This window comes from Lipophrys pholis (assembly GCF_963383615.2).
Source record: "Lipophrys pholis genome assembly, chromosome: 6".
Classification (NCBI taxonomy): Eukaryota; Metazoa; Chordata; class Actinopteri; order Blenniiformes; family Blenniidae; genus Lipophrys; species Lipophrys pholis.
The window spans coordinates 29,584,019-29,611,055 of NC_137629.1; the positions used below are offsets into that span (position 1 = coordinate 29,584,019).

At 41.6% G+C, this 27,037-nt stretch overlaps 1 protein-coding gene across 9 annotated transcripts; it reads left to right on the plus strand.

The window, feature by feature from the left end:
* Nucleotides 1-1,940: 1,940 nt before the first annotated feature.
* Nucleotides 1,941-26,475, plus strand: map7d3 (MAP7 domain containing 3). Of its 9 annotated transcripts, XM_080465735.1 has the most exons (20): nucleotides 1,995-2,183; nucleotides 9,208-9,312; nucleotides 9,634-9,714; nucleotides 10,128-10,291; nucleotides 10,480-10,588; nucleotides 11,003-11,086; nucleotides 12,330-12,437; nucleotides 13,024-13,116; nucleotides 13,489-13,587; nucleotides 15,363-15,488; nucleotides 17,283-17,422; nucleotides 19,770-19,900; nucleotides 19,997-20,217; nucleotides 21,380-21,509; nucleotides 22,556-22,841; nucleotides 23,632-23,685; nucleotides 23,763-23,826; nucleotides 23,937-24,111; nucleotides 24,636-24,928; nucleotides 25,039-26,475. In XM_080465735.1, the coding sequence occupies exons 1-20, from the start codon at nucleotides 2,138-2,140 to the stop codon at nucleotides 25,044-25,046; spliced, it is 2,517 nt and encodes an 838-aa protein (XP_080321861.1). In that variant the 5' UTR covers nucleotides 1,995-2,137; the 3' UTR covers nucleotides 25,047-26,475. The 9 variants fall into 9 exon arrangements, with proteins under 9 accessions (XP_080321864.1, XP_080321868.1, XP_080321863.1 ...); XM_080465737.1 differs by lacking the exon at nucleotides 15,363-15,488 and having other exon boundaries at nucleotides 1,979-2,183; nucleotides 17,307-17,422; XM_080465736.1 differs by lacking the exon at nucleotides 11,003-11,086 and having other exon boundaries at nucleotides 17,307-17,422.
* The last annotated feature ends 562 nt before the right edge of the window (nucleotides 26,476-27,037 follow it).

Sequence of the window (27,037 nt, forward strand, 5' to 3'; positions counted from 1 at the left end):
GTGACTCCGGATGTTTCTCATGGTTTCCACACACACAGAAGGATCACTTATAACATGATCATCACAACAGACTTAGATTAGAATCATTCACTTTTTTTGAAGGAGGTCATTTCAATCAAACTGCCAATAGATTACCGACATTATTGAGGTTCCCCGATCCTTTAGTTGATAAGCTGTATGTCATGTGGTGAATATTTCCCATTTCAAACAGGCATCCATGCATTTCCCATAGCTGATTCCAGATGACTACAGATGGATGCAGTGTGCTCCCTGGACAGGTCACTGCTCCATCGCAGTGAAAAACTATTACAGGCAATTTCAAGTCAACAATTTACCTCATCAGTGGGTGTAAAGTATTCAGATTAAACCTTTCCGCCTGGACTGACAGAGGTTGTCTTACTACTGATATCTTCCTGCCTCATATCCTGTTTCAACTGCTGTAAAACTGGTGGATATTATGTTAATTTAAGTATGTAAATAAAACAAAAAGTACAGAGCAATTTAATTCACATTTCTGATTTTATAGATTTAAAGACGCGTGACAAAATCACATCTTATTTGTGAACAAAAGCAGGTCTGGGTCACTGCCAGGTAAAATAGAATAGAATGGACCTTGGTCAAATTAAAAGTGTATATAATCTGTTAGAAAAGATGATTTTAGCAATAGTATCAACGTTTTATAGCGGGGGGAGGTGTAAGAATGCTTGATGAAAGAGTCACTGGCCTCAGCTCAATGGACATTCCATTCATCCATCTTCGATCTCTTGCTTTGTCGTGTTCAGGTCACTCTCAGAGCTTTCACTCTGAACCGGTTGCCAGTCCGTCACAGGGAAAAAAACCACACACAATCACATTCACACTTATTTAGAGTCACCAATTAACCTCATATGCATGTTTTTGGATGGTGGGAGGAAACCAGAGTATGCAGGAAAAAAAAAACCCACACACACATAGAGAGAACATGCAAACTACATGGATTTAATACTTATCGGTAGGAGGCGGGAGGAAGAATCACACTGTGCGACATTCAATTGGAAAGTAATGTGTTGCAATTCTGAATGCAACAGAATATTAGAAAAAAGAATTACAAGCCTCAAATGGAAGGAATTGTTTTATTTTGCTCCATCAGATGATGTAAAATTATTAAAATGGATAAAATGTCCTTCCTCTGGCAATCAGACGTAATATCTCCTCCCTGTAAATAGTGTTTGCTGTGCTTATATTAGTCAGTGATAAGCCTTGTATATATAAATAGTCTAAATAAGTTTATTTGTTTTCTATCCTGTCTTATTTGATATTCAGTTTTCTTTCTATTTATTCTGTGCAGAGCAAAGCTTAAATGAATTTCCCTCTGGGGTTAGCAAAATATTTCTATTCTAAAATAGAAAATTGTCTGAAAAATGCTGGAAAACGTCTGAAAACTTAATGAAATGTTTACCATCCTAAATTGTAATTGAACCATTATGAATGTAACGCAAGATGCAGTTTTTGTACATGTTTCATATCTAGTGTATATGTGAAACTTTAGAAGCCGCGTTCGCCTCAAGTTTCAACGTGTTTTGCGGCTCCAGGTAAATTTGCTTTGGAGGAAAACTACAAAAATGGCGCATTTGGTCATGAAGGTTGCAGACCCTTACTCTAAACCTATAGCAGTGTCTCTATAAAATGGTCCCAGGTGACCTGAACCAGTCCTACATTTTTTTTTTACATAGAAAAGTCTTAAGCTGAATCTTAAAAGTAGAGACTGTTTCATCCTCCCTGACTGAAACTGGGGGCTGGTTCCACATGAGAGGAGCCCGGTAGCTCAAAACTCTGAGAATGAGCTATTATATATTTTTTTTTTACTGGTGCAGTTCACCAAATCAAACCTTGACGTGAATTGACGCCTCTGATCCAGACAGCAATCTCTTCTCCACCAATGGGTGGCGGTAGTGCACCAAACCACAGTTTTGACAGCCGTCAACGCAGAAGAAGCCGCGCGGCGTTCAGTTGTTGTGCCGCGGGGAGTCAGTCGGAGTGAACCATCTCACTTTCAGCCTGTCTCTGTTGTCCACGTCCGCGCGCTGTCCGAGTCCTACCGGCTGCGATGTGTTAACGCGCCCCTTGCGCTAGAAAACAGAAGAGAAACTTCACACAAATGGCGGAGGGAGCGACGACTCTCAAAGGCTTGCGAGCCCAGATGGGTAAGGGAAACTTCGGCGGCCTTTTTTTTTTTTTTCTGTGTGAGTTGACTCGCGTGTGACGGCGTCACTTGGTGATGTTGTGCGGGCTGCTGCCGCCGCGAGCCGGCGGGGCCGAGCGCCCCGCGGCCAGCGGCTAAAGTAGCGTTAGCACGCTGTCCCCTTATCTACTGACAATCAACGTGGGGGTAAAAAAAATAAAAAAAGGCTGCAACTTCTTCACACTTTTTAAAAAAACGTCACACACAATAAAGTCACACTTTCAGTCACTCTGGTAACTTTTTGCCAAAACTGTAATTCGCGCGCACTCAAAGAGAGGAGCTAGCCTTTAGCTGAAGTTGTTTCGTGCTCGGTTTAGGCTGCTTGCTCTCTCTCTCTGCTGTCGACACACTTTACTCTCCTTTATCACAATTTACACTCGTTTCCTATCAAAGTGGAACAATGTGCGTGTACCAGACCAGGCCAGGTAGACTCTGCGAGCTTGCTGGGTGAAGCCGCTTTGTGGCTGGAGGTTCAGGAAGGAGCTGCTGTCATGTCTGTTGAATTAAAGATGACAGAGATCTGATTTGGAGTTCACAGCAGACACCAACAAGCATCTTGTTTACTCTGGGTTGGAGTAAACAAGATACCACACACCATTAGTGACATAACAAATTGTCTTCACCTTTATATTTGCTTGTTACATTCTAGAACCAACATATTTCATTTCAACGACCTAATGTTTTAATGTCATGGCAGAATATGTAGGCAATGTAAGTGGTTTTTTTTTATACTATCACAAAGGAACAAGGAAATTAACCAAACACAATACAACAAGGTGATTAAGAATCTTAAGTGATTAAGATGATAAAATATATCAACCATGTGCATCTAGGCCATAATGACAGTAAACATAATGTAATGGCTGTAACTTTGCAGTAGAAAGTAATTTTCTATGTAGTTGATCACACGAACCTAATGTAAATATATGCCCAATTTCTGAATGGTTTTATATCATTAGGTGACCTTGAGAATCCGAATACTTTTTATCTTGTTTTGTTAAAAGCCACAGAATTGTAAGTGCTGTCCGTGCATGTGCCACAATATTGATATATAAAGAGGTAGAACATTTAAAAGGGAACAATAATAAGAGCTTTTCTTTGGCCAAACTATTAGTAACTTAAAAGGTTCACTCATAAAGCATTACATAAACTTTTAAAAGTCCAAACTGTTCTGATCTTTTGGTCATGAGATTGGTTTAAAAAAAAAAAATCACCAGGATTATTCTGAAATGGTGAACTATCTTATCAACCACACTTGCTCTCAATAACAACACAACCAAATGTGATTACATAAAACAGAAGCTACCTACTATTTCTGCAACTTAATCCAGTGCATGCATTTAACTTAATGTTACATATTTCATCTTTATTTACCAATTCTCTTCATTCTCTGTGGAGCTATGTCAAAAGAATTTCCCCCAGGGATTAATAAAGTACTTTCTGATTCTGATTTGTATTGTCACCCTTCACTGCATTTTTTATTTTTTCATGAAACTTGTCTTGCGTGATGTGATCTTCCCTCCACTGTTCAACGCTGGTCGGCAGTTACGCTTATTTGTTGACATATGGCATTACCCCCCCTGCATTCTCTGGGGAGGGCAACTATAACAATGTCTGACCTGAATTTGTGATAAAGCTGGAGGGTCAGACTCTGTCAGACACAGAGCCCTGATAGTTGCCTTTCATGAAACGTCGAGATGCTGCGATAACAAGGATTTGCTTCTGTGTTACAAACTGTTTTGTCAAGCTGAAGGGACTTTTTTTTTTTTTTTTTTTTGGGAAATGGTACTATACAGGCCAACTGAAGCAGCAAAGTTTCTATCAGCGCTTTTCATCCACGGCTCAGTTGGCCCCTTCTAGACTTAGACATGGATGTTTACTGTGTTTGCATCTGTGGGTATGAATGAATGAATGGTTTGTTATGGCTGCGGCAGCAGTTGGGCTGTTTTTGAAGTGTTTTAGGGTAAGAGGGAGTTCTCGGCATACCCCGTGTGGGTGTAGGCATCTTTTACTCCTGGCAACAACTGGACCATATTTAGTGCTGATCTTCTTCCTGTTTCCCTGAACTTTTCCATTCAGGAGTTTCAATCTGGAATTTACATCCACCCAATTCTGTGGTTGTATGAAAATATCCACCAAGTTCAGAGGAACGTGTAGGAGCCCTGGCTCTGTGACAATGATGTCCAGGGTATGCTCAGCCTTCAGTTGGAGCTCAATAATAAAATAATGTCAGGAATTTTGCACAAGTGCACACTCATTTCCACAAGAATGTACGGAAGGAGAAAATGAACCCTGCTATTATGAGGGGAGATCACACTACTGCAAGTCGTGCCACAACACTATCCGGATTCTGGCTAAACAAATACAACTGCAGAGTTAAAAGCAGGAGGATCATAAAGAGAGAGAGTACAGTTATGAAGTTTCTTTCATCTGTTAACTTATCTTTGCTCCCCGTATTTGGATGATAGTGTGTGTACATTTCTGCACGTCTACATGGAAAATTTGATTAGCAAAATGTGTTAATTTGCATAGAGAGTGAGTGAAGTCTTCTGAGTGACTTTTTTTTCCCCCTCCCTAAAAATGCATATTTCGCCCTTGCATTTCATACACCACCTTTTATCTAGTTGGGGTTTGTGGAGCGCTGGAGCCAATCTCAGCTAACTTGGGGCAAAGGTGGGGTAAACCTTGGACAAGTCGCCAGTTCAACAGAGAGATGGAACCACACAGAATACTCACATCTTTGTGTGCTTATGTATCATAATTATTTTGTTCTTTCATTTGACGTCGTTCCACATTTGGGAGTTACAGATCTAAATGCTTGTATTAGTTGTGACAGGAATTATGTGATAGTTCGGTTAGAAATACGTATTTAATCCAGGTGTCAGGTGTGTTTTCCTCGACCGTCAATTTGCTTATTATTCAAACCGCAGACAGCATCAATGACTAATTATGCGAGACATGATGTAAGTGATGCACTGGCTCTCACAATATCAACAGGATGATTGGATTTACACTCCTAGCAAAGATTGTACATATGTGAGCATAGCTATTAATAAAAGATGTGTAAAATAAAGATTATTTTATGGAAACTAGAAATTATAAAGGACGAGAAATGATCCTCATTTCTTTCAAGAAATTGGTTCAAACTCGACACAGAGACAACTTGACAAACTGGGATGTGTCATCGTTATCCTGTGAGCACTACAAATAGCCAAGGCTTACCTTTGCATGTGCAAGTCTTGATAATCCCATAGAAGATTTAGTGTGTGTGTGTGTGTTTGTGCATGTGCGCACACGTATTGTGAGTGTGAATCAGCAATGCTCTCAGCTCATGATATTATTCATGAAATTCTTGCAGGTTATGAACTTGAACCAGTTGGCTAGTTAGAAGTTCTTCTAGATGTGTTCACCTTTTGATGGTGTTTAGTTGGAGGTAAAAGTCCTTGAATAGTCTTGGCAGTCATTGCCAATGGTTGTCCACTTTATATTTAGCAGAGCAGACACTTCCTGTGCAACAAGCTGCTTAATCGTACCAATGCTGCAGGGCACATTAAAGAGTGAACCATATGACAGAATACTGACCCACTGATTTACTCCTCTCCTTTTACAAATTGCCCTCAGTGCTGACTATATGTGTTGCAAATGTTGTCAAACATATGCCATCTGATCTTTCTTGTCTAATAGAGCAATGCCATTTGCTAGGGCCTAACGTTATGTTGTGAACCAGACTGGTCTGCTTCCTGTTTGGTATTTGGTCTGGCCTGCACAGCTGGGTCATCACTAGCCCCCCCCCCCCCCCCCCCCCCCGGTGGTCTTTACTGCAGCCATAATAACCCTGGAGCCCCGAGGCTGAGCCACTTTCAGTCAATCAGTATATCGGATACACTCAGGATGTTCTTCTATTTCTTTTGTTTTCATCATTCAGTCTAATAATGCAGAGCTGTAATCATAGACACGTTGCAGTAACAGTACTGTTTGTGTTTGTCATCAGACTCACAATATTTCCAATATATAATACAACCTAAAACTCGGTAAAGGTAAAAATGTTTTCGCTTGTGCTTTATTTGAAGAGCACCTTTCATGCAGGTTTGCTGCAGTTTCCTTTTCATATGACTGATAGATTGATAAGAACACGGTGATTACAGGGAAATGGTTTCCCCGCTGCCTTCTCTAACGCAACATTTCTGCCTGACAGAAAAAAATTATTATTAGTCTGATGTTTTATTGCAGACTGAGATGATTACCAGGTGTTTTGTCCTTCTTATGTCTTCAAGATGTGCCCAAATGGATTCATTTGGCCGTGGTGATGAATGTTAATGTGTGCAGATCTCCATAGTGATGAAGTGATGAGAAACGGCTCCTCTGATTGGCTCTTTCATTTGTAGGGGGACACCTGGCCCTCTTGAGGTCTTTTGAGAAAACGGCATGTCTTCCATTGCTCCAAAAGACCTTAAATCTACACATTAGTGTGCGTTTTATAAAACAGTTTTATTACATTTTCGTGTTGTTTTGAAACCCTGAAATTGACTGAACTCTTGACGGCAATAGTGAGGCATATTAAACAAAATGCTTCAGTGAGGGATGATTTGCATAAGTAGTCTGAATTGTTAAGCCCGGCAGCTGCAACCTACTCAACCTGTTTGCTTTCCTTGCCTGGGTGTCCACCCCACCAAAAGCCAGAATATGCAGTTTTCTAACATCAGAGAGCAGGATGTGTAAAACCTGTCCTGAGCCGAAGAATGTCACAGCAGTCGCTCTCACTGAAAATATACTTATTTCATGTAATTAATGCAGTTTAAGAGGCTTCGGACACAGATATTTTTCACATTTAATCCAAACTGTAATTTTGCTGACAGATTTATATTATATATGCATACACCCACCATTAGTTATCTGGGAAGTTATACTCTCACAAATAAGAAAGCTTGCTTTCGTCTTCATTGATGAGTCATCCCTTTATCGAGTCCATTTTTATTTTTTATATGAGTGTGGTTCAGAAGCACTTCATCCATTGGAGCCTCTCTGTGGTTCACTTAGCAACAGAGTCTGTTTTCCTTGTCTATTCCCTGAAGTAAATGATAATGTGTTGTCAGTAGGTTCAAAGTCATGTCAGCACACCAAAATGTATTTCTCTCTATACTGTGTTGTGAATATGTGATATACATGCATACATGCACCATAGCATACTTTATACACAACACAACAAACCATGTGATGCCAGTGAGCTAATGCATGTTTCCATGTTGAGTTTTTAGAGTTGTTTTGGTGATGATTGATTAATTGATCATTCATATATATATATATATATATATATATATATATATAAAATGAGGAATATGTATTTACTGGTGTGTCTAATGGCTGTTTCAACATGTTATTGTCTTTTTTACAATATGTATTTGTTTGGACCCGGGTCACATTTGTACAGTGGACCTGAAATATGTCAGCAATAGTGAAGTGAACCTTTTATAAGCTTCTTTGACTGTAGAGCAATGATGATGCTGTATGTGACTGATAATCAGTGCATGGCCATTTACTCCCATCAGCTACTGTATGTCCAGGCCCTGGTAATCCCAATATGTCAACATTATGTTGGCTTTTATGTGTCTTCTTAACTGTCATAAAGTGCATTTTACTTTGATTTAGACATGTGACCACAATGTACTTGCTAATCTGCCTAGTAAACAGAGCCTACCACTCGATCTGGCAGTGACATAACAACCCGTTGCATTTTCTGGTTTTCAGACACGGTAGTAATCGTAGTGTAGCATTGATTTCCATACAGCGAGGACACCGTAGGAACTTTGGTCAGTGCCTGTTGAATATGACTGACTTCCTGTACAGTAACAGTGAAAGGTTTTGGTTTGTTTTGGCAGCGACTGATAGCAATATTAAAGAGCACCACAAATATGAAGATATAATAACTGGTTTTCAGCAACGTCTGAAATACTAGCAGCTGTTATACTACAAGGTCCTCAAAAACAAAGCTCCTGTTGGTGTCATGTGTTTAATCAACAGCATTTCAGTTCTACTCGGCTCTCTGGTTTTGACTTGGTATATCTCGATGCCGGACCAAAACATCTCAGCCCAGCTATGCACCGTCCGCTGTGATGCATGTAGTCGTGGTTCAACACATAATGTCACCTGTGACTAAATCTGCACAAAAATATTGTATTGCAAATGTGGTCAAACATTTTTAGAAATAAAAATTGTGTTTTATATTCCAAAAGGCTGCAGCAGAGTGGGCGAGAGACACATTTAGAAGAATTTATCAATAGTGTGACAATCACAGGACTGCCGATCCTTTTGCTCCCTGTCAGCAGTTCTGTAATGCTGAATAGACACTAACAAGAAGGAAAGAAACTGGAGAAAGGACTGGTTTCAAGGCAAATAAAGCTTGATCATTTCCTCAATGTTTCCTTCCTTCCTGACCTTGTCTCTCTTCACCACAATTTTTCATGTGCTTATGTGTGACTGAAGAAAGTGTCTGTAGTCTGTGTAGAATGGAGAAAAAAAAAAAAGATGATTTGCTTGCTATCATTACAGATTATTTGTATCAGTAGTAGTATGTGATTATATGAACTGCATGCACTCCAGTCAGGGCAGTGGAAAATGGTCCTTTATGTTTGATTGAATTTTTCCATTCCTACTGGCTGTATACTAGGAGGCTTGCAGTGGTGTGAATGTAGTGTCTCTTGCTGCAGTCAGTGGCCTCCCAGCCTGTCACAAAGGGCAGTGTATGGCTGGCTACAGGGTTGACCATGAGCGGGCGGCTATGTCTGATAGCTGAATGGCTGGATTGTTAAGTAGCTTCAAATCCGTTGGATCTCTCTAGTGCTGGCATTCCTATGGAGCGTGAGCAAAGCGCAGGGAAAAAAAACTTTGAGTTTGCTTATATTATTTGACATTCCTGCTGCGACAAACATGACACAGTCAGTGTTTGACACTGTGTGTAAGCTGTGTCTTGTGTTTTCTCCTCCGTACAGCTGCCGCTGCACAGGCACAAGCAGAGGAGCGGCGCAGCCTGTCGGGGAACAGTCCAGGACCTACAACCAACGCAGCAGCAGCTAAACCTCAGGGGTGTAAGCCAGGTAAACGACACCGCACCTTGACTCAGAAAGGGTTTGGTTCTCACAGATATTGCCCTGTCAGCCTACTCATTGTGTCCCATAATCTGAGCTATTAGATGCAATACAATACACTTCCACCAACCGCTCAGTGTGGCTTACTGCGAGCGAACCCTGGTCATCATCTTATCACTGTAACAGATGACAAAGCTCATTATTGGCAGTCACATGCACACATCTGCCTGCCTCCTGCAAAGCCTGTGTGACACTGCACTGCCCTGTAATGCCCTTCATGTTCTCTGTTCATGCTGCACACGTTTGAATTATGTATATTTATGCTTACAGTCCTTGACGGAGCTTCGCTTAGAATAGACGACCGACTGAGAGTGGCAAAAGAGAGGCGAGAGGAAGCAGACAAACAACAGGGTGAGATGGTGATCCAAAAGTCCATCAAACTACTTTGGCTAATGTAGTTTGAATAAATTGGTGGAAAATTGTGATTGAGTAATTGCCTGTTTTGTAAAGACAATTGCCAAAACATTTCTTGCTTTTGTAATAGATATAAATGTTTTAGTCATCTATCTTGAAACTTGGTCTTAATCATGTCAGTTTTATACATTATAAATTATATTTTCTAAATCATGTTTTTATGTATTTATTTGTTCTTTTTTCAGTTTTTAAGAAAACAACACACGAGTTCATTATTGATAAAGCCTGTTGCTATTTATTTATTTAGATTTTCTAGTATTTGTAGGTTTCACTTGAACAAATATTTTCACATATATAAACAGGTTGTTCTAACTTTTTCTTCTCTTTTTCTCTGCACGTCGTTAATTTAGCGTTGCGGGAGTCTCAGATCATGGAGCGGGAGCGCAAGGCCAAGCTTCAGGTGGAGCGTCAGCTGGAGGAGCGTCAGAAAAAGGTTGAAGAACAGCGAAAGAAGGAGGAGCAGAAACGGCTGGCCGTGGAGGAGAAGAGAAAGCTGAAACAGGAAGAGGAAAAGGTAGCTGCAACATTGATGGAGGCACGACTGAGTGATTGGTTCATTTTTTTTGGAAAAGTATATAATTGGCATAGAGCCACAGGTTTACATTTCAGTTTTGAAATAACTTTCAATAAATTATTTACTGTGTAATACAGTTGAAGTATCCTAAATAACCTCTCTTGATCTGCCCTTGTCATTTCCTCCAGGAGCACTATGAGGCAGTGATGAGGCGGACTTTGGAACGGAGCCAGCGAGTGGAGCAAAGGCAGAAAAGATGGTCTTGGGGAGGACAGTCCCCAGATTCAGATACACGAGGTAAAAGCTTCATTCTCAACTTTTCAGAGTCTGCTTGTCATAACGGGGGGAAAAAAGGTGCTATTTTATGGTTATACCATAAATCTCTTGCTTCTTTTCAAGAAGGTATGTAGATAAGTTCACAACATGATCTTCTTTTATATGGTTGGAGTTAAAATCTAGTACATTCAGCATCTACCTTTTTTTGAAAACTATAATACATACTTAACACCCAGGTCATGGTTATACAGACAGAAATATTATATTCACTGGTCAGGCAGTGTATTCTGACTTTAGGCTGTGTGTGTCAAGCAGAGGATGATGGCTTTCAGCCAGGTTTCACCACTCCGTGTCGTCTTACCTTGCATGAAGACAAAACCTCCCTCACCTCCTTGTGTTTTAGTGCTCCTCCCTGAGAGCTGTCTGTTCCCACAGGAGATTCTGATGCCAGCGCTTCATCTCCAGTAACTATAGTTATCTCTCCTGCCTCGCCAGAAAAGCCACCAAGGAATCGACAAGGTTTTTTTCATCTGTTGATATTTTGCTCACCGATATAGCAACGCAGCATGGACTGGCACTGGCACTACAGATAGCTGGTTACCTCCTTCACCACCGTCGGCACTCCCAGCATCTTCCACCTTCCCAACTACCATCCTAACTGGCAGTGTTTCACTAACCGTTGTTGTATGGGAGCCTTGGTTCTGAAGTGCTTCGGGTCATTATCTAGAATCAGGCTTTCTCACCACACAGGGTTGTATAGGGCTGGGCAGTGGAGTCCAATCAATGGATTTAACATAACCTTTGCACATGTGGATATATTCTGTCAAAAGATTACTTTCACATAGACTACCTTCCCCTTAATGCTGTAGAAATGACAACATTTTGCTTTTAGATTTCACAAATAATAAGTCACTATCTTAAACAACCACGAATTGTGAGAGATAAGTGAGAGCTTACAACCTTTGTTAATATTCACATGCGCACCAGCAGCACATGATCTGCAAGAGACCACGAGGACAGCGGAAAACATCCCAGTGTTGGGAAAAACAAGTGGAGATGCACACTAGGAAGAGCCGTTATACAAAAATCAAGCTATTTTGGGTGTTCTGTAACTACACAACCCTGCAGAAAAAAAGACGTGGAATTAATTTAAGGCAAACATTGTCAGAATAGTGTGATGACATGCTGTTGAAATGTAGAAGCCTTTAAGATATATTTTGCCTCCAGCACTGATATAGGAAAACCTCAAAACTATGAAAATATGCAATTTAAATGAGGAATTTAAACCTGTTTGTATTGTTTATCTAATTTCCATTAAAAAAAAATTTACTTTTTGATTTTGATCAAACGTTTTAGTGGATATTGCCCAGCCCTATCGTCATGCACATGGGTGACTCTGCATGGAAGCTCACTTGAATGATAGTCGGTTGAAAACTCGTATTTATCTGGCACGGACAGTGTGACGTTGTTGATGCTCTCCTCTCCGGAGAGCCACATCATTGGCATCTGTTGTTTACTAACCAAAGTGCCTGGCTTTAAAAGTACAGTGACTATAGTAAGTGAATTAGTATTGGATTATCACTCAATTGTTAATTTTGGGACCATGAGTAAAGAACATAATGCATAAATGGATTATTGTCTCTTCGAGTTAGGATTTAGCAGAACCTTGTACTCCCTTGTGTGCACCCACTTTCCTTCCTTCAGTGGCTAGCGTCCTGTGTAAATCCCGCCTCCCTTGTCTGTCTCTCCTCCTCCCTCGTAGTGGACAAGCGCTCCACATCCACCATGAACCTGAAACAGCCGTCTGAGGCTAGTATCAGCAAACGCCTTTCCTCCTCCTCTGCCACACTCATCAAATCACCTGACAAACGTAAGTCTCCTTCCCTCCTCCCCCTCCTTGCTTCCCTCAATCCCCACCCCTCTCTTTCTCCCCTCCTCACCCCCTCCCCTCCCTGTACTTTAGTGCCGTTTGTCCCAACATAATGTATGAGATTTTTACTTCATTAACCACGTGAGTGTATTTATGTGATAATATGTGTATATGTAAGCTTTCCAGATGACTAACACCAGACGACCCGAAACAAACCTTGAAACAAATCTTTAAACATACAGTGAAAGCTGACCTCTGTTATTTCTGAGGGTTTAACACCTGTTTACAGGACCACTGCGATGCTGTCTCTGGTTCAAGAGGACACACTTAAATGCATTCAGTGTATAACTTTCAATTTTCAAAACTTTTTGGGCCTTCAAGCACCAAATGTGGATATACTCCGACTGTATCACAGCATAGTATCCCATGTTTTCTTTTCCAGGTTTTATGCACTGCCATACCAATATTCCACTCTGACGACATCATTATGCTACCATTATTAATATTATATACAGATATATCCCAATATCCATGTACAAGAGTGTGATGTGATATTGTCAATGGGTGTTTCATCATTGTCTCTCAGGTGTTAAGCCAAGGAGTTCCTCTTGTAACCGGTTGCCAAGCAATGGCAATGCTGCTCAGGCCAGTAAGGAAGACGGCAAAAAGCAACCGACAGGTGCAAAAGATCCCCTCTCAATCGCATGTGATGATTACATAGCAAAGATGGTGTGCAGTATATGATCTGTCACTACATTATACATTCATCTCTGTCCCTGCAGAGGCTTCTACACAACAAGATGCTGCTGCTTGTTGTTTTCTCTGTTAAAGTTAACACTGAACATAAACTATGATTTAGAGGCAATTGGGTAGCTTGAGCAGAGGAGACAACTAAAACTGTTGTCTTGTTCTGCAAACTCATCTTTGGAGCTGGGATGAGTCCATTCAGCGCTAACCTGGTGACTTGCATAAAGCCGAATGGAATGCACATGACTTCATCACCCCCCCAGTGCCTGTCTGGTGATCTATAACTGCACTTTCGTATTTGTAGGCAGTTCCGTCAAGAAGAGAAGTTCCTCTCTCACGCGAGTAAGTGTGGGCAGAGGACAGACCCCTGCTAAGCCTGATAAAGGGACATCGGATGATCAAGGTGGCTAGCATGAACAATCGGCATGCATTGCTCAGGCCTCCCTCTTCGAATAACAAGCATGTGGCGCTGATGTTCAAAAATGGCTTACTCATTCTCAATCTACTTGTTTCACTGTCCTGCAAAGAAATATTTGGCCTAAAATCTTCACCTCAATTCAGTGTCGGGGAGCTTCAGGATGTTTCCCAGCTGGCCATCTAATGTTGCTGCATTTGCCCTCTTTTCTTATTAATCTACTCCAAAGAGTTTCTCCCTCCGTTTGTTCCATTAGCCCCTCAGCTGCAAAGTTCTTCTTCTTTTCTTTGTAATTTACTGCAACACGTCTCTTTAACCTTTGTGCTGTCTGAAACTTGCAGATCCTACTACACACTGTGCTGTGCCATGTTTCTCACTGACTGCTGATTCTGTTTTAACCTTATTTGCTTTGTTTCTTATATGTCAACACAGGTTTTGTTCTGTGGCCTGACGGCATTAACACAGTGTATTGTTTTCCTGTCACAAAGTGTTGATTGTTTATTCCCCAAAAGATGACGTCACAGTTGGATTTAAGTCACTCGTGCTTCAGCGTGGTGTGTGTCAGTGCCATCCTACCACCGCAGCCCCAGAGCACGGGTGTAACCCCACCACCTCTCTGTTTTGCTATTAACCACAAATGCTTTTGTTTGTCTTTTAGCTACATCGTACAGAAGCAACTGTAACCCCCCCCCATGTAAACGTGTGTGTTTTGTGCAGTTAACCTTTGTAATAATACAACTCATCTTCTGTCATTCACAAAGGAACATTTTGTCTATAAAATCAAGTCATTGAACCCCAATTAATATACACAGAATTAACTTCATAACCACAGATCAGAGAAACTGACACTTCTTTCTAGATGCACAGCAGCAAGACGCACTGTCTTTCACCGCAGGCTGGCACTCAACAGTTAAAGTCTGTCGACAACAGATGTCTTCTCAGTGAGGGGTTTTAAAGGGAATGGGTATATAGGTCCTTTTGAGGAGCGAGCGTTGAGGGACATGTGTCCGAATCAGTCAATGAGTTCTTCAACCCCTCCTGTGGTATAATATCTCCTTTGTAGTCCAAATGGGGAATTTTCAATTCTTCCATTTCTTGGGAGCAAGCAGTATTTTGTTTCTGCTGTGAAAATTGCATTTGGTCAGCACCGACTAACAGGTTCACACGAAGAGCTTCCATCAGCCTCTTCATTTGTACCATGTAAAGTTCGAACTGTATTTAATCTTGGCTGTAGGCAGCATTACACAGCAGAAGCTGATGAGCTTGCATCTCGCCATCACTTGACCCTTCATTTTAATCCCCAGTCTGTTTCACTTCTCATTTTCCACCCCAGTAGTATTTCTCTGCTGTCCTTGAAATTCATTAATGGTTTATTTCCCCGTCAGCACACCTTCCTGATTCAAGGAACCATTGATTAAACCTTATTGTCTACTTGGACATCTGTTTTACCTGATCTTCAATTCCCAGACAATCGGGTCATTAATCTGTCTCAGTAGTTTTCCATGGTGCCTTTGACTTAATGTTTTTTGATTGTAACCCTTGTTTTATTGAATACTGTTTAAAGTAAAAAGGGTAATGACCGTTAAAAAGGACCCATGTAAGATTATGGAGACATTACCTTTGGTTCAGTATGTAAATTCTGTCCTGTTAAATCACATGGTGACCTTTCTTTTGCCTCCATTTCCCATTTTCATCCACTCCTCTTTCCTTCTTGGTCTTTTTGTTCTCCTCTGCTGTTCTCCGGTGATTTTTCGGCCGTGTAGCTCGCAGGCCACCGGTCAGTACTGTGGAAGGAGAGATCCTTAGTCGCCTGCTCACCCCCACCCAGGCCTCACTAGCTAGGAGCAAGAGCGCCGCCGCCCTGTCCGCTGAAGGAACAATTGCTCCAGGTAACCTCCGCTTAGGAGACCCTGACAAGGGAGGAAAGGATGGCTCAACACAGACCCCCTTCCTGCATTTTACAGCGCTGCGATTTTAGTACTAGATAGTCTGCCCAGTTACCTTCGGTGTCTCGTCACTAGATGAGTTAATCCCAGTGCCATGCTGCAGACTGCTTTGCTTGTGGAGCAATCCTTTCAGACCAATGGTGGCGTCTTGGTGGCGGATTTGCTGAAGCCTGTTCTCAGCTCCTCGTATTTTAAAGCCTCCATTGTCGTGATCAGCTGTTTTATGCATGTACAGTAATGATTTTCTGCAAAGTACACTCATGTGAGAGAACACAGTTACTCAGTAAATATTGATGCACACACGGGTTCAGTTCACATGCGCCCTCACAGCTGACACAATTGGCTGTTGTGCGCTGAGCTGAGCTGAGCAGGGCAGTCCTGGCCAGGAGCATTTTTCAGTATCTGAGGAGCCTCGGAGTCCATGCTGGGAGATTTACTCTTAAGCTGCTTACCTATTGGTTCTTGTTACGTCAGAATGAGACTGTTGTGTTATCCCGTGTGTTCTGGACGCGAGTTTCGGGGACTCCGTAGCCACTCAAAGTCACACAAATCAAATTTTGTGATGGCTTTTTTTGTGAAAGTCTACTCTGAAACAAGAGGATGTTTTTGTCTCTGGTTCGCTTGAATGCTTTACATGTTATATGAATAGTTTCTTTATAGGGTCATCTGTGGTGTCATAACCTACAGTACATGTAACTAAATAGAAGGATATATATATATATATAGTAAACCTGACACCTCCAAGCTGCAACCGAATACCCGGTATTGGTTTTAGGTTATGTTGCTTATTGAACAGCCATTACAAACCCATTAGCAGCTATAGATCTCCTGCTCGGTATAGCCCCAGTAGAAACATGACTCATCCCCATTAGTGGGCGCAGTGATGGCTCATGACTGGTTGAATTTCATCGTGGCTGCTGATGCTCAGAATGCAGTCGGAATGAGTTACAGACGACTTTTGTGGCCAGGCTGTTACAGGGAGAGTTGTCCATGTCTTGGGATTATGATGGTTAATCTCTCAATCTGACACAGCAAGCCAGGGAAGGGCTCTATTTCCTCTTCAGGCTAAATTTAAACTCGCTGCTGAAGACAGTGCTTCCATTACAGTTACTTTAGATTTCAGAATCAACATTTTAAAGTAGTCTCTCCTGTTTATATTCTCTAAATCTGGAAAAGTTAAGTTTTCCAGTTTTATCTGGCTGCTACAGTATGAAGGCCATAATGACTCATCATCACTGAGCACAAGAGATTACAATATGAGCATTCACTGTGTTGAGTGTACTAATAAATCCGTGTGTGCTGTGTTTCTGTTGTTGTTGGTAGTTTTTATGTATGGTGTGCCGTGGTGCTCAGTGTTCAGATGTGTTGTTGTGTGCAGAAGCTTGGTACCTGTGGTGTGTTTTGAGTTTATTTGTGTGGTGTTTGTTTGTTTCTTTGCTCGTCATATGCGCAGTGATTGCAGCCAAGCTAAAGCTTAAGAAGTCAAGCTATTGCTGACATAAAGTGCTATGTCTAACAAATGGCTTTTTTTGTGCTCTTGTCCCCTTACATAACCACTCTCCTCTCTTTCAACAATCATCTGCCATCCCTTTCACTCCCCGCCCCCCCCCATCTCTCACCCCCACTTGTTATTCTCTCTTTTGGGTCTTTGCTGCTTTTGCTGCCCAACTTGTTTGCTTCTCATTCCTCCCATTGGTTATGCTCCCCTGCTCCTGCGATGACCGTGTCCTTTACCAGAGTGTCACCTGTGTCCTCGCTCAGCCTCCGCCAGCCCCATGCACCCACCGCGTGGTCCAGTGCGCAGCCGCAGCATCGACCGACAAAAGAGCGGCATGACCACATCTGTGTCGGCCGATGGAGCCCTCGACCCTTCACTGGTGAGATTACCTCTTCATATTGCTGTGACTAACTCCAGGCCTACAAAAGGAAACTGAGATGGACATCAATGAAAATAGGTATGCTTAAGTAACTTGAACTGTTGATCTCAATCTGAAAATGATCATTTGTGGTGTAGGTTCTAAGTGAATGTTGGATTAATTTACATTCCTGTAAGTCATGTTGGTCTGGCTGATAAGAGCAGCCTGGATGTGATGGCAGATCTGATTGTATCCGTGTCCAAAATATAAAGAGAGGACGGAGGACTGAGACCATGGTACCGTTTGCTCATTTGCCAGAGTGAAATGATTTTAATTCATTGACAATTCTTGAGAATGTAAAATTTGGGATGGCAAGGCAGTGTTTGCAAAATTACTTTGCCAGCAGTGGTGTTTCTTTATTTAATTTTGACTTGGAAATTGCTCTATGTTTTGCAAACATGATAGTATTTGGTGGTTGACACTTTTGAGAGGGTCCTGATTTACATGATGGAGTTGAAGACAATCAAGATGTGAAAGTGCATGAGAAACCTCTACTACATGGATACTATATACTTTATACCCAAGTATCCGGCTGCATTTGCCTGTCAAAGTATCTTTGCGAGATGGTAACCATAGGGAAATGTTGTTCCTGCAGCTGTTTTTTGACCTTTGCAGGTTCAGTATGATTAAATCTTGTCCGCGGTACTTTTATCCTCCACCTGGTTATCAGTAACTTCTCTCTGTTCTCATTCGGTGGCATATAGAGCCAAACTCTCTTTCACAACCCGACTGTCCTCCTCTGTAGCTGTGAAAGGCTTTATTGTCATTGCATGAAACAAAGAAATTCAGAGTGGGTCGACTCTGCCCAGATCAGGCCATGTAAAGCAGACTCCACCCAGGCTCAAACGCCTGATATCAAAACTTTTGGTGTTTTCTTACCGGTCATTGTCTTTTCCCATCCACATGCCTCCACAGGTTTAGAGATTATTGAAAGTCACAGCTTCATGTTCATGACTCAGAGGTTTTGTTGCCTGGAGGTTAAAGTCATCTTTAATGATTGCTGAGTTGGCAAGCTTTATTATTCCGTCTCATTTTGTTAAAGTTGAATGTTTTAGGAACTCGTTTTCACCCATTTTTTCCCCTCTTGAGCGATTCTGTGGAAAATGCATCATCATCACATTGTAGAAATGGCTGCTCGTGTGTCATTGCAACGCTCCACTCCATAAAATAACTGTCAATATTCTTTGCAAAATAATACACTGATGTAAATGGAAAATTATAATTTTTTTCTACCTCTTCATGTTGCCAGAAGCAAAGCCTGAAAAGTTTCATTCATTGATCTAAAATTTTAGGTTTTACCCTTTTTCTTTCTGTCTCAGTAATCTGCTAAAATACTTTGAGTTGTACCGTTGTGGATATTTGTGTCCGAGCATCACACTGTTGACCTTGGTGTGATCGCTGTCCTGTTTACAGAACTAAACATAGCTCATAAGCCTTAGAAATAGATCAATTGAAACCTTTTATCGCTGTCATGTGCCATTCAAACTAAACAATGCCTGTGAAGACATAGAAATGAACGCTATTGACTTTACTTTGGGTTTGGCAATAGACTAGTTGTATTGTAGCTTTGGGACAGCGAGCTTATTCATACAAACTCCTGTTTGTGTGCAAAAGAGATAAAGCCGGAGCACCCAGTGAAATTCTATGTTTCTACCCAGGAAGCTATTGAAGGATACCTGTTCTTAAAATGGGTGGAGCGTTAAATGATGTGGTCACATGTGCATGAATAGTTGTCCACCAAGTACGTTTGAAGAATTACATATTGCCTTGTCAGTACTCTGCATTTAGAGGACATTCAATTTTAGTTTTATCCTTCTTTTACAAGTTTATTTCATCTAGCATGCTTAACATAACTTTACTATATTTTGGGATTCATAGAGCCTTTGTCATCCATCATCATGTTTTCTTTTTTTTGTTTTTTTAGTAATACTAAAAATCTGACTCAAGCGACATTATTCTTAATATTTAGCACTTATTTGCTCATGTGTTTTCTGATTTATGGTCTTTACCAAGTTTGAATGCAAGAGAATATTATATTTTATTGATCTATTTTAAAGTACTGAAAACTTTTTCTCCACTCTCTTCATTGAAAATGTGTTGGAGCCTTTTTACTGTTTGTGAAAGCTCCACAGAGGCGGTGGCTCTTGTTTAGTGATAAGCCAACATAGTCAGCCAAGCTTAGCTGCATTATTCAGAGCGGTTTAATATGTCATTCTCATGTTACAGTAAATACTTATTGTAGTGTTTTGCCAACAGTTTTGAATTGAAGATTATTCTGTGTTATTTCTCTGTCTGTGCGGTACTACAGAAAGAGAAACGGTTAACATCACCAGGTGGGCAACGCCCCGCTTCCCCGTCCTCTACGGCGGCACGCAACCGCTCACCATCCCCAGCCCCCAATCCGGCTCCAAAGAGGACCCCTTCGCCGGGAGCAGCCAAGTAAGATGCCTCGCTACTTGCATTAAACACTAGAAGGCCGGACTTTCAATTTAAGTTGATCAAAAATAAGCGAAGCTCACATTTTTTGTCTGGCAGGTCGAGTCCGAAGATGCGCCCACCCTCACCGGGTGGAAGTAAACAACGCCCCCCATCTCCTCAGTCAACATCAAGCAAGCCCCCACCCATCCAGAAACCGGCGCTCACTCCAACAGGGCCCCCGATGTTACGAAAGAGAGACTCCAAGTCTAAAGATATGTTTCCTGTCCAAGCTACCAGTCCACAGTCCTCCGATTCCAACAAGACCAAAGACAAAGATGGTGAGCAGAAAGCATATAAACACAAATTCACTTTGTATTGTGTCCCAACAGCCATCATCAGCTTGACGGTACGTACCAATATTTGTACTGGGGCATTTAGACAGCAGCCACTTTCAGCAAATCATATTGTCACTGATCCTCTTAACACTTTCCCATTTTGATTTTAATCTTGGCCGCTATGAATGGGTATCACTCTCATTTATAGTCGGAGTTTAATGTTGCCAAAAATAGCTGTTTTATAACATTCTAATTTCTGTACACCACCCAACATGAGTTTTTATCATGAGTTTCTATACATTATGGCTCTCTGTCATTAGTGATGCTTATCATGTTTTTTTTTTTTACTTGGAGTAATATCAAAATACTTCCCTTGTGATCACGGTTTAGCACGGCTTTAGCGAGCAGTCAGTTTTGGTTTGTTATCAGTTTTTACAGCCAGACAACAAACAGTTTGTTGTCTGTGGCTCGTCTGAATGTTGTAAACTGACATGGCAGCAGCTTTGGCTGCAATATATCTCAGTGGTGCAGCAGACCTATTAAGAAGTCCCTGCTGGTCTTGCATCCTGTCACAGATCGAGTTTTGGTGCTTCTGCCACCTGCTGGAGAAACTTGTGTTCTGCAAGAGTTAGGATTTAATTCATATGACATACGACAAGGCTGTTGTCCACTGTGCACAAGACATTGGTAGTATCAGAGTAGCCATAAAATTGTCTTTGAACATGCAGAAGAGGCTTTTAATATGATTGTAATTAGAAATCACCGTATAACTATTGATTAATCCTATTTATATTGACAATATGCTGATTGCGCTGATGATAGATAAGCCTATTTTATTGTAATTTGTCATTAGGGCCTCGAGTACTGTACTGTATGTGGATTCTCCAGGAGAGTAGTGCGGATGAGTTTTCTCTAAGACACGGTCATGTGAAAGTTACACAACACTGGATCAGCCCACTTTCTTTTCTATTATGCTTTTGTCTTCCTGTGTCTCGGCGATCCTCCTCCACCAATCGCGGCCTCTCCCCTCCGACTTTACTCATGCTTGACTTTCCTACGAAGGGCCTGATGCCGAGCCCTCGGGTCAAGCGCTGTTTTGATAAATGTGTGAGACGGATCCGAAAGTGCTAGACTTATCTTCTCTTTTTGTCTTTCTGCATGTCAGACTCAAAGGCCACGGCGGGCACCAACTCAGCTGCTGAGGCTGCCAAGATCCTGGCAGAAAACCGAAGGCTGATGCGAGAGCAGAAGGAGAAAGAGGAGCAGCTGAGGGTACAGAAGGAGGAGGAGGAGAAGTAAGTTCACTGCTACTGAAATGAAAATTGTCTTCCAAATGCACATCTTTCCCCTTGTTGGTGGAGTCAGTTAGCAAAAGTACTCGCATTGTTTATTTATATACCTTTACAACTTATTTCCTGAAGTTAAAGTGCCCGTTCAGAAATATACAAAGTGTGTTTTTGACACATGATACAGTTTTTAATGGATTTTAAACATTTTGGGTGTTGTTGGTAATGGACACACACACACACACACACACACACACACACACACACACACACACACACACACACACACACACACACACACACACACACACACTTTGTGACACTGTTGGTCAGTGCAGATACATGCGGTTAATTATTAAGAATCGTCAGTATTCAACTTGTATTGCAGTTTTGACCTAGAAACTTAAATGAAATACTATTAACCTGACTGAACTCGATATAAGATAATATAAATTTACTCCATGTATAACTTTCATTTTGGAAGAATGTATATCTTTGAGACAGTAACGTGACGATCGGGCGTCATTGTCGTCACTTAATTACTCTTAAATTGATCAACTTCTGCATCAGTATTGCTCCCTGCTACGAAGGCTGCTCTAATCCTGCTGTAAATCTGAATCTTCCATAACGGTTGACACAAGCAACAAGTCAGATTTATGAATAAAACTAAAAGTGTATAAAGACTAAGACAAAGTACAAATGTCTCGGGTTTTGTGATGCATTGCATATTTTAAGATTTAAGATGTCAACACTTGCATTTGTTGTGAAATTGTAGTTAATATTCAGCGCTCTTTTGAGCTCTTGTAATTAAAAAAAATTATAATTTAATGGGTTTTTCGCTTTATTTGCCGTCAGTGCACTTTTAAGATTACAATGCTCTCTTTGTCGTACTTATGCAATAAGAATATTTTATTCTACTATAAAATGGGAATGTTGGTGTGATCGTTAAAACATATATATATATATATATATATATATATATATATATATATATATATAAATTGATTACTCCTCAGGTTTTCTTAGTTCCTTACACTGATTTCTCTTTATTTCAGGCTGAGGAAAGAAGAAGAGAAGCGTTTGGCCGAGGAGGCTCGACTGAAACGTCTGGAGGAGGAGGAGAAGCTTGCGGAGGAAAGGAAAATTAAAGAGGAGGAAGACGCTCGTTTAGCGGAGGAGGAGAAGGTGAGACTCGCAGAAGTGGAAGCGCAAAAACAAGTCGAACTCCAGAAGGAACGGGAGGAGGCCGAGGCCAAGGCTCAGGAGGAGGCGGAGCGAGTCCGTCAGGAGAGAGATCGCATCATGCAGCAGAACCAGGAGGAACGGATGCAGAGAAAGAAGGTATGACGGTTGGCTGGATCCTTTTTTTTTTTTTACCCATTTCTCTCATACTCTGTATTTTGCAGATTTATAAGATTAAATAGTTTTTAAAAAAAATGATCAACATTCAAAAACCCTCACTTTCGCTCTTTTTCTACCATTCTTGAGCCCTCATGAAATTTTCCCATTTGACCCGTCTTCTCTCCCTAGACTAACCAAATGTGACCCCCCAAGTAGTCCGGTCTCATACGGTGTAAATATTCTAAAAAAAATTTGCTTTTTTATAAAATATGCAATTTCAAATGTGTCCACACTGTTTTAATAAGTTTAGTAGACTTAACTTAATCCTGAAAACCAACAGAAATACAAAAGCAATTGAATTGAGATGCAGTGAAGGCTGAACTACCTTGTTGCAAAACAACATTATATCCAATCCATACTAGAGTTGATCAACACACTGCACAAATCACGCCACCTTAGACCTGAGAAGCTTTACCAACGTCAGTCTGAAGAACCACACTTTTAAGCTCACAGTGATACAGAAGTTTCAGGTTCTTCATCAGAGCTTTTATTAAGAACATGTATTTCTTCTCTCCTTTCCCACTGAGATAAAACTGCGTTATGTCGACTGAATAGGTTTGTCCCACCCGGTCTGGATGAAATAGCTTTTTGGAAGGAGGTTGAAGTTGTTTTTGGCAAAATCCAGATTTAGTCAGAAATCCAAGTTCATGTCAACACGTTCGCTTTTTTTTATGTGATTGACTCTTTGTGTTACGAATTGGCGTTGCAAATGTTTTTTTTCTCTCTTCAGAGAATTGAAGAGATAATGAAGAGAACCAGAAAAGGGGATCAAGGCGACTTAAAGGTGAGAACGTAAAGTTTGTTTGTGATGAAACTTGTTTTTGTTTTGTTGACTTCATGTTGGTCTTTCTCTCTGTGCAGAGAGACGATGACAAGCAGGACATTGAGGACGACGGAGACGACCAGATAAACTGTGACGGCGCAGGTCAGTGAGCTCCAGCCTTCGCTGTTTACATACGCTTTGTGTGCGAGGAGCTTGTTTGTTTGAATTTGCTTATTTGCCGTGGCCCGTTTCACTGGGTTGTTCTTCCATAGACGCCATGGACAACTCTGATGAAGCCGACATGGTGGCGGACAGAGACGAATGTGACCTGTCCTCTGGTGAGCCAGTGGCAGAGGACGAGTCTCTGGGCGGCGTGAATGGGAAATCGGAGACGGACGACAAGGAGAATAACAACGACACCAGTCCAGATGAGAGTCAGGCAGGAAGGTACGAGTATAGAAACCTACGCAGGACCTGCTGATCACTGCTGACGGGACGGGAGCTCGGAATATAAACCAGCAGGGAAACTGTCGCCCTCAGACAGTTGGTTTGTGTTTAAAATTACACTGGCAAGCCACACAACACAAACTGAAGATAAACATTAGGTTTGTCATTTTCCAAAAGGCCAATTTGTGTAGAAAACGATGCATCGAGGATCAGAAGTGAATCGTCAATAAATGAAATTATATATTTGCGGCATGTTTTCCTGCTTTCTTCGCTGGTCGGAGTGATTTTCGGCCCTGGGTTGTAGAATAGAAGCGAACAAACGGTTAGTTTTGACCTTTTATATGCTGATTGTTCCTTGAAATAGAATTCAAATCTGCCTTGTGAAGTTTTTTTTCCACCCCCATCTTTATGCAATGACTTTCTCCTGCCCTCCCTGCAGCTGCGTCATGTTTTCACACAAATTGTTCTCCGATTCCAAAAATCCCTGTAACAACATTCTCGGTGTTTCTCTCCCTCGTCTCCAGTCCAACTCCGAAAGAGCGTCTTGTGGAGGGATCGGAGTTCATGAACGAGCACGATTCCTCCAAGGTGGGTTTGGTCTCGAGCCTCAACGGCAAGTCCAACCAGTGGAGCTTCGAAGAGCTCATCGACGTCAACGCCCACTCTAAGGCTCGGCCCCTCATCGAGGCCGAGGACTGTAATCAAGTCTTGATCAACTGTGACGGAAACTCCGACGGGACCAAAGTAGCCTTCGAGGACAAGGAATCCGCCATCGGCACGCTGCATCCCTCTAATCAACCTTTAGAAGCCATGTCAGGTGAGGCAGGAGCTGCACGTGCTCAGAGCAAACGTTTTACAGCGTGCCAGCTGGGACCATTGTACCGCCGCGATAACCGAGCTGAATATTTCTTCTGTTTCCCGCTGCAGAGATGTGACGCCGCGGCCGTCGCTGAGAAGCCTTCTACTGTTGCACTCCTGAAGTTCCTGTCCAGCTGAGCTCCTTAAATCTTCTATCAGTTCCAGACAGCTTCCTCCCCCTTCTCACAAGGTGAAGTGGAAAGACCACCCCGAGTGTGCACCACACAAAGAGGAAACGACTATATTAAAAGCTATATATTTAAAAAAAAAAAAAAGTACTTCAGGGAAATTCTACGTATTCCTTCAGTGCGTTTGCTCGCTCCTGGTCTCTTTCCTCTTCTGCTAAGTTCCTTCTTCCTATTTTGTGTCGAGTTTTGATGTTTTTTAAGAGTTTTGTCGTTGTCAGGGGTGCATTGTTGTAATTTATTAATTTTGGCTTCTTTGTTATTGTAATTATTATCATACGTTTAGTATTTTTTCCTTCTCCTGTGTTGAGGATATCCCAGGACAGGTGCACATTAGAATGTGTGAATTATAACTCTTGTGAAGCATCGGAGGAAACATTCTGCTTTGTCAGGGTGTTTTTTGTTTATTTTTTTTTTTTTCCAGTGGGTAAAGCATCGTTTTGCATAATTCACGTAAAATTACTTGACTAGCTGCTTTTCGCAGCATGACATGGCCTTACCATTTTCCTCTCTCCCAGCTTCTAAACGTCAAGTGCAAATATTCTAAATTGGTTGTGCTGAGGCTCATAAACGCACAGTTTAACTTCCAGTCGTGCGCTTTTACTCTGGGAGTTTCTCTGCTCCTTTCACTGACTTCACCTCGTCCTGCGTTTCCTCCTTTGGCCACAAGAGGGCTCAGAAACACTTGGGAGGTTGAAGCCGCCGTGAATTCACTCATTCGTTGGTGATTCTGGGCTCCTGGTCAATTTTAAGTCTTTTCTTTTTACATATGTACATAGGACTTGTGTTTACTAACATTGTGATTTACACGAGTCTTTGAGTTGAGTTTCATTCCCATAAACAGTGGTGACTTCACCGTCTGCAGCACTCGGCTGTTCAACTAACGCATAAAGTTTAACTCTTAATACTCTCACTCGACGCGCTTGTTACTGAACTTGAATGTTAGACTGTTTTGTTTTTGGCGTGAGCTCCGCGAAAATATCCAACCGTTCGTTTGCTGGTGTGACTTCCTCTTTTAATTCCACTTCACACCAGCTGCTACTTCTGACAACAAAAACAAACAAAAAAAAAAGCATTTCAACAATTTTTTATGGAATTGGGCTGTTTGTGTTTATATCTGAAAATACATTTCTACATAAATATATTTAAGCGTTACTATATATTATATGATCAGTATTAGGCAAATGAAGCCATGTCTAGGGTGAAGTGGCTCAGGCTCCATTGGTTCGGATTCAGTTAACTACCATATTTAAATGAAGGGGCCGAGTGGGGATTCGCTTATATGTTCTTACGAGTTGTGTTTGTGAATTTCAGCCCCATCAAAAAAAAAAAAAAAAAAATGTCCCCAAATTGCACGCTTACTCTGGGAAGGCCGATAGTGGCGTTCCAGTCGACGTGCCTGACGCACATCGTGAGTCGTGGCGGTGCCTCTGTGTTTGTACCGTCGTCAGAAACACTTTTGTCTTTGATGGGTGGCGTGTCAGCTCAGGTTTCCATTGATCATGTAGCACGAGGAAGGAGAACGCACTCGCCGAACTAAAAGTGTGTGGAATCCAGAAAATTCCTTTTTGCTTGAATCTTCAAAGCACAAGGTTTTTGGGGACCTTGTTTTTGTTTTCTGTTTTGTTTTTTTTGTTTTTGCCTTGTTTCTCTGGCTGGCTAACGAAAATCTCTGTACATAAAGACTCTGGGCTGTTAGGATCCTCGCTTTGATTAATAAGCCCGAAGAATGTAACCGACTCCGCCAACCGCCCTGCATTATTCACCGTGTCCCGCCGAGCTGCTGGCTTTTTAGCGTTCATACATTATTCATGTAGGGAACGTGACACTCTTTGCACGGTCACAAACTAATTGCGAATGTTTGAGGAACGGTTGCCGAGGAG

What these genes read in the sequence shown, in the direction of transcription:
- map7d3 (XM_080465735.1), top strand. Translation starts at nt 2,138, where the DNA reads ATGGCGGAGGGAGCGACGACTCTCAAAGGCTTGCGAGCCCAGATGG. An exon ending in TGAAGGAACAATTGCTCCAG is followed by an intron (nt 15,489 to 17,282) that starts GTAACCTCCGCT and finishes GTCCTTTACCAG; the next exon opens with AGTGTCACCTGTGTCCTCGC. An exon ending in CAGAAGGAGGAGGAGGAGAA is followed by an intron (nt 21,510 to 22,555) that starts GTAAGTTCACTG and finishes TCTTTATTTCAG; the next exon opens with GCTGAGGAAAGAAGAAGAGA.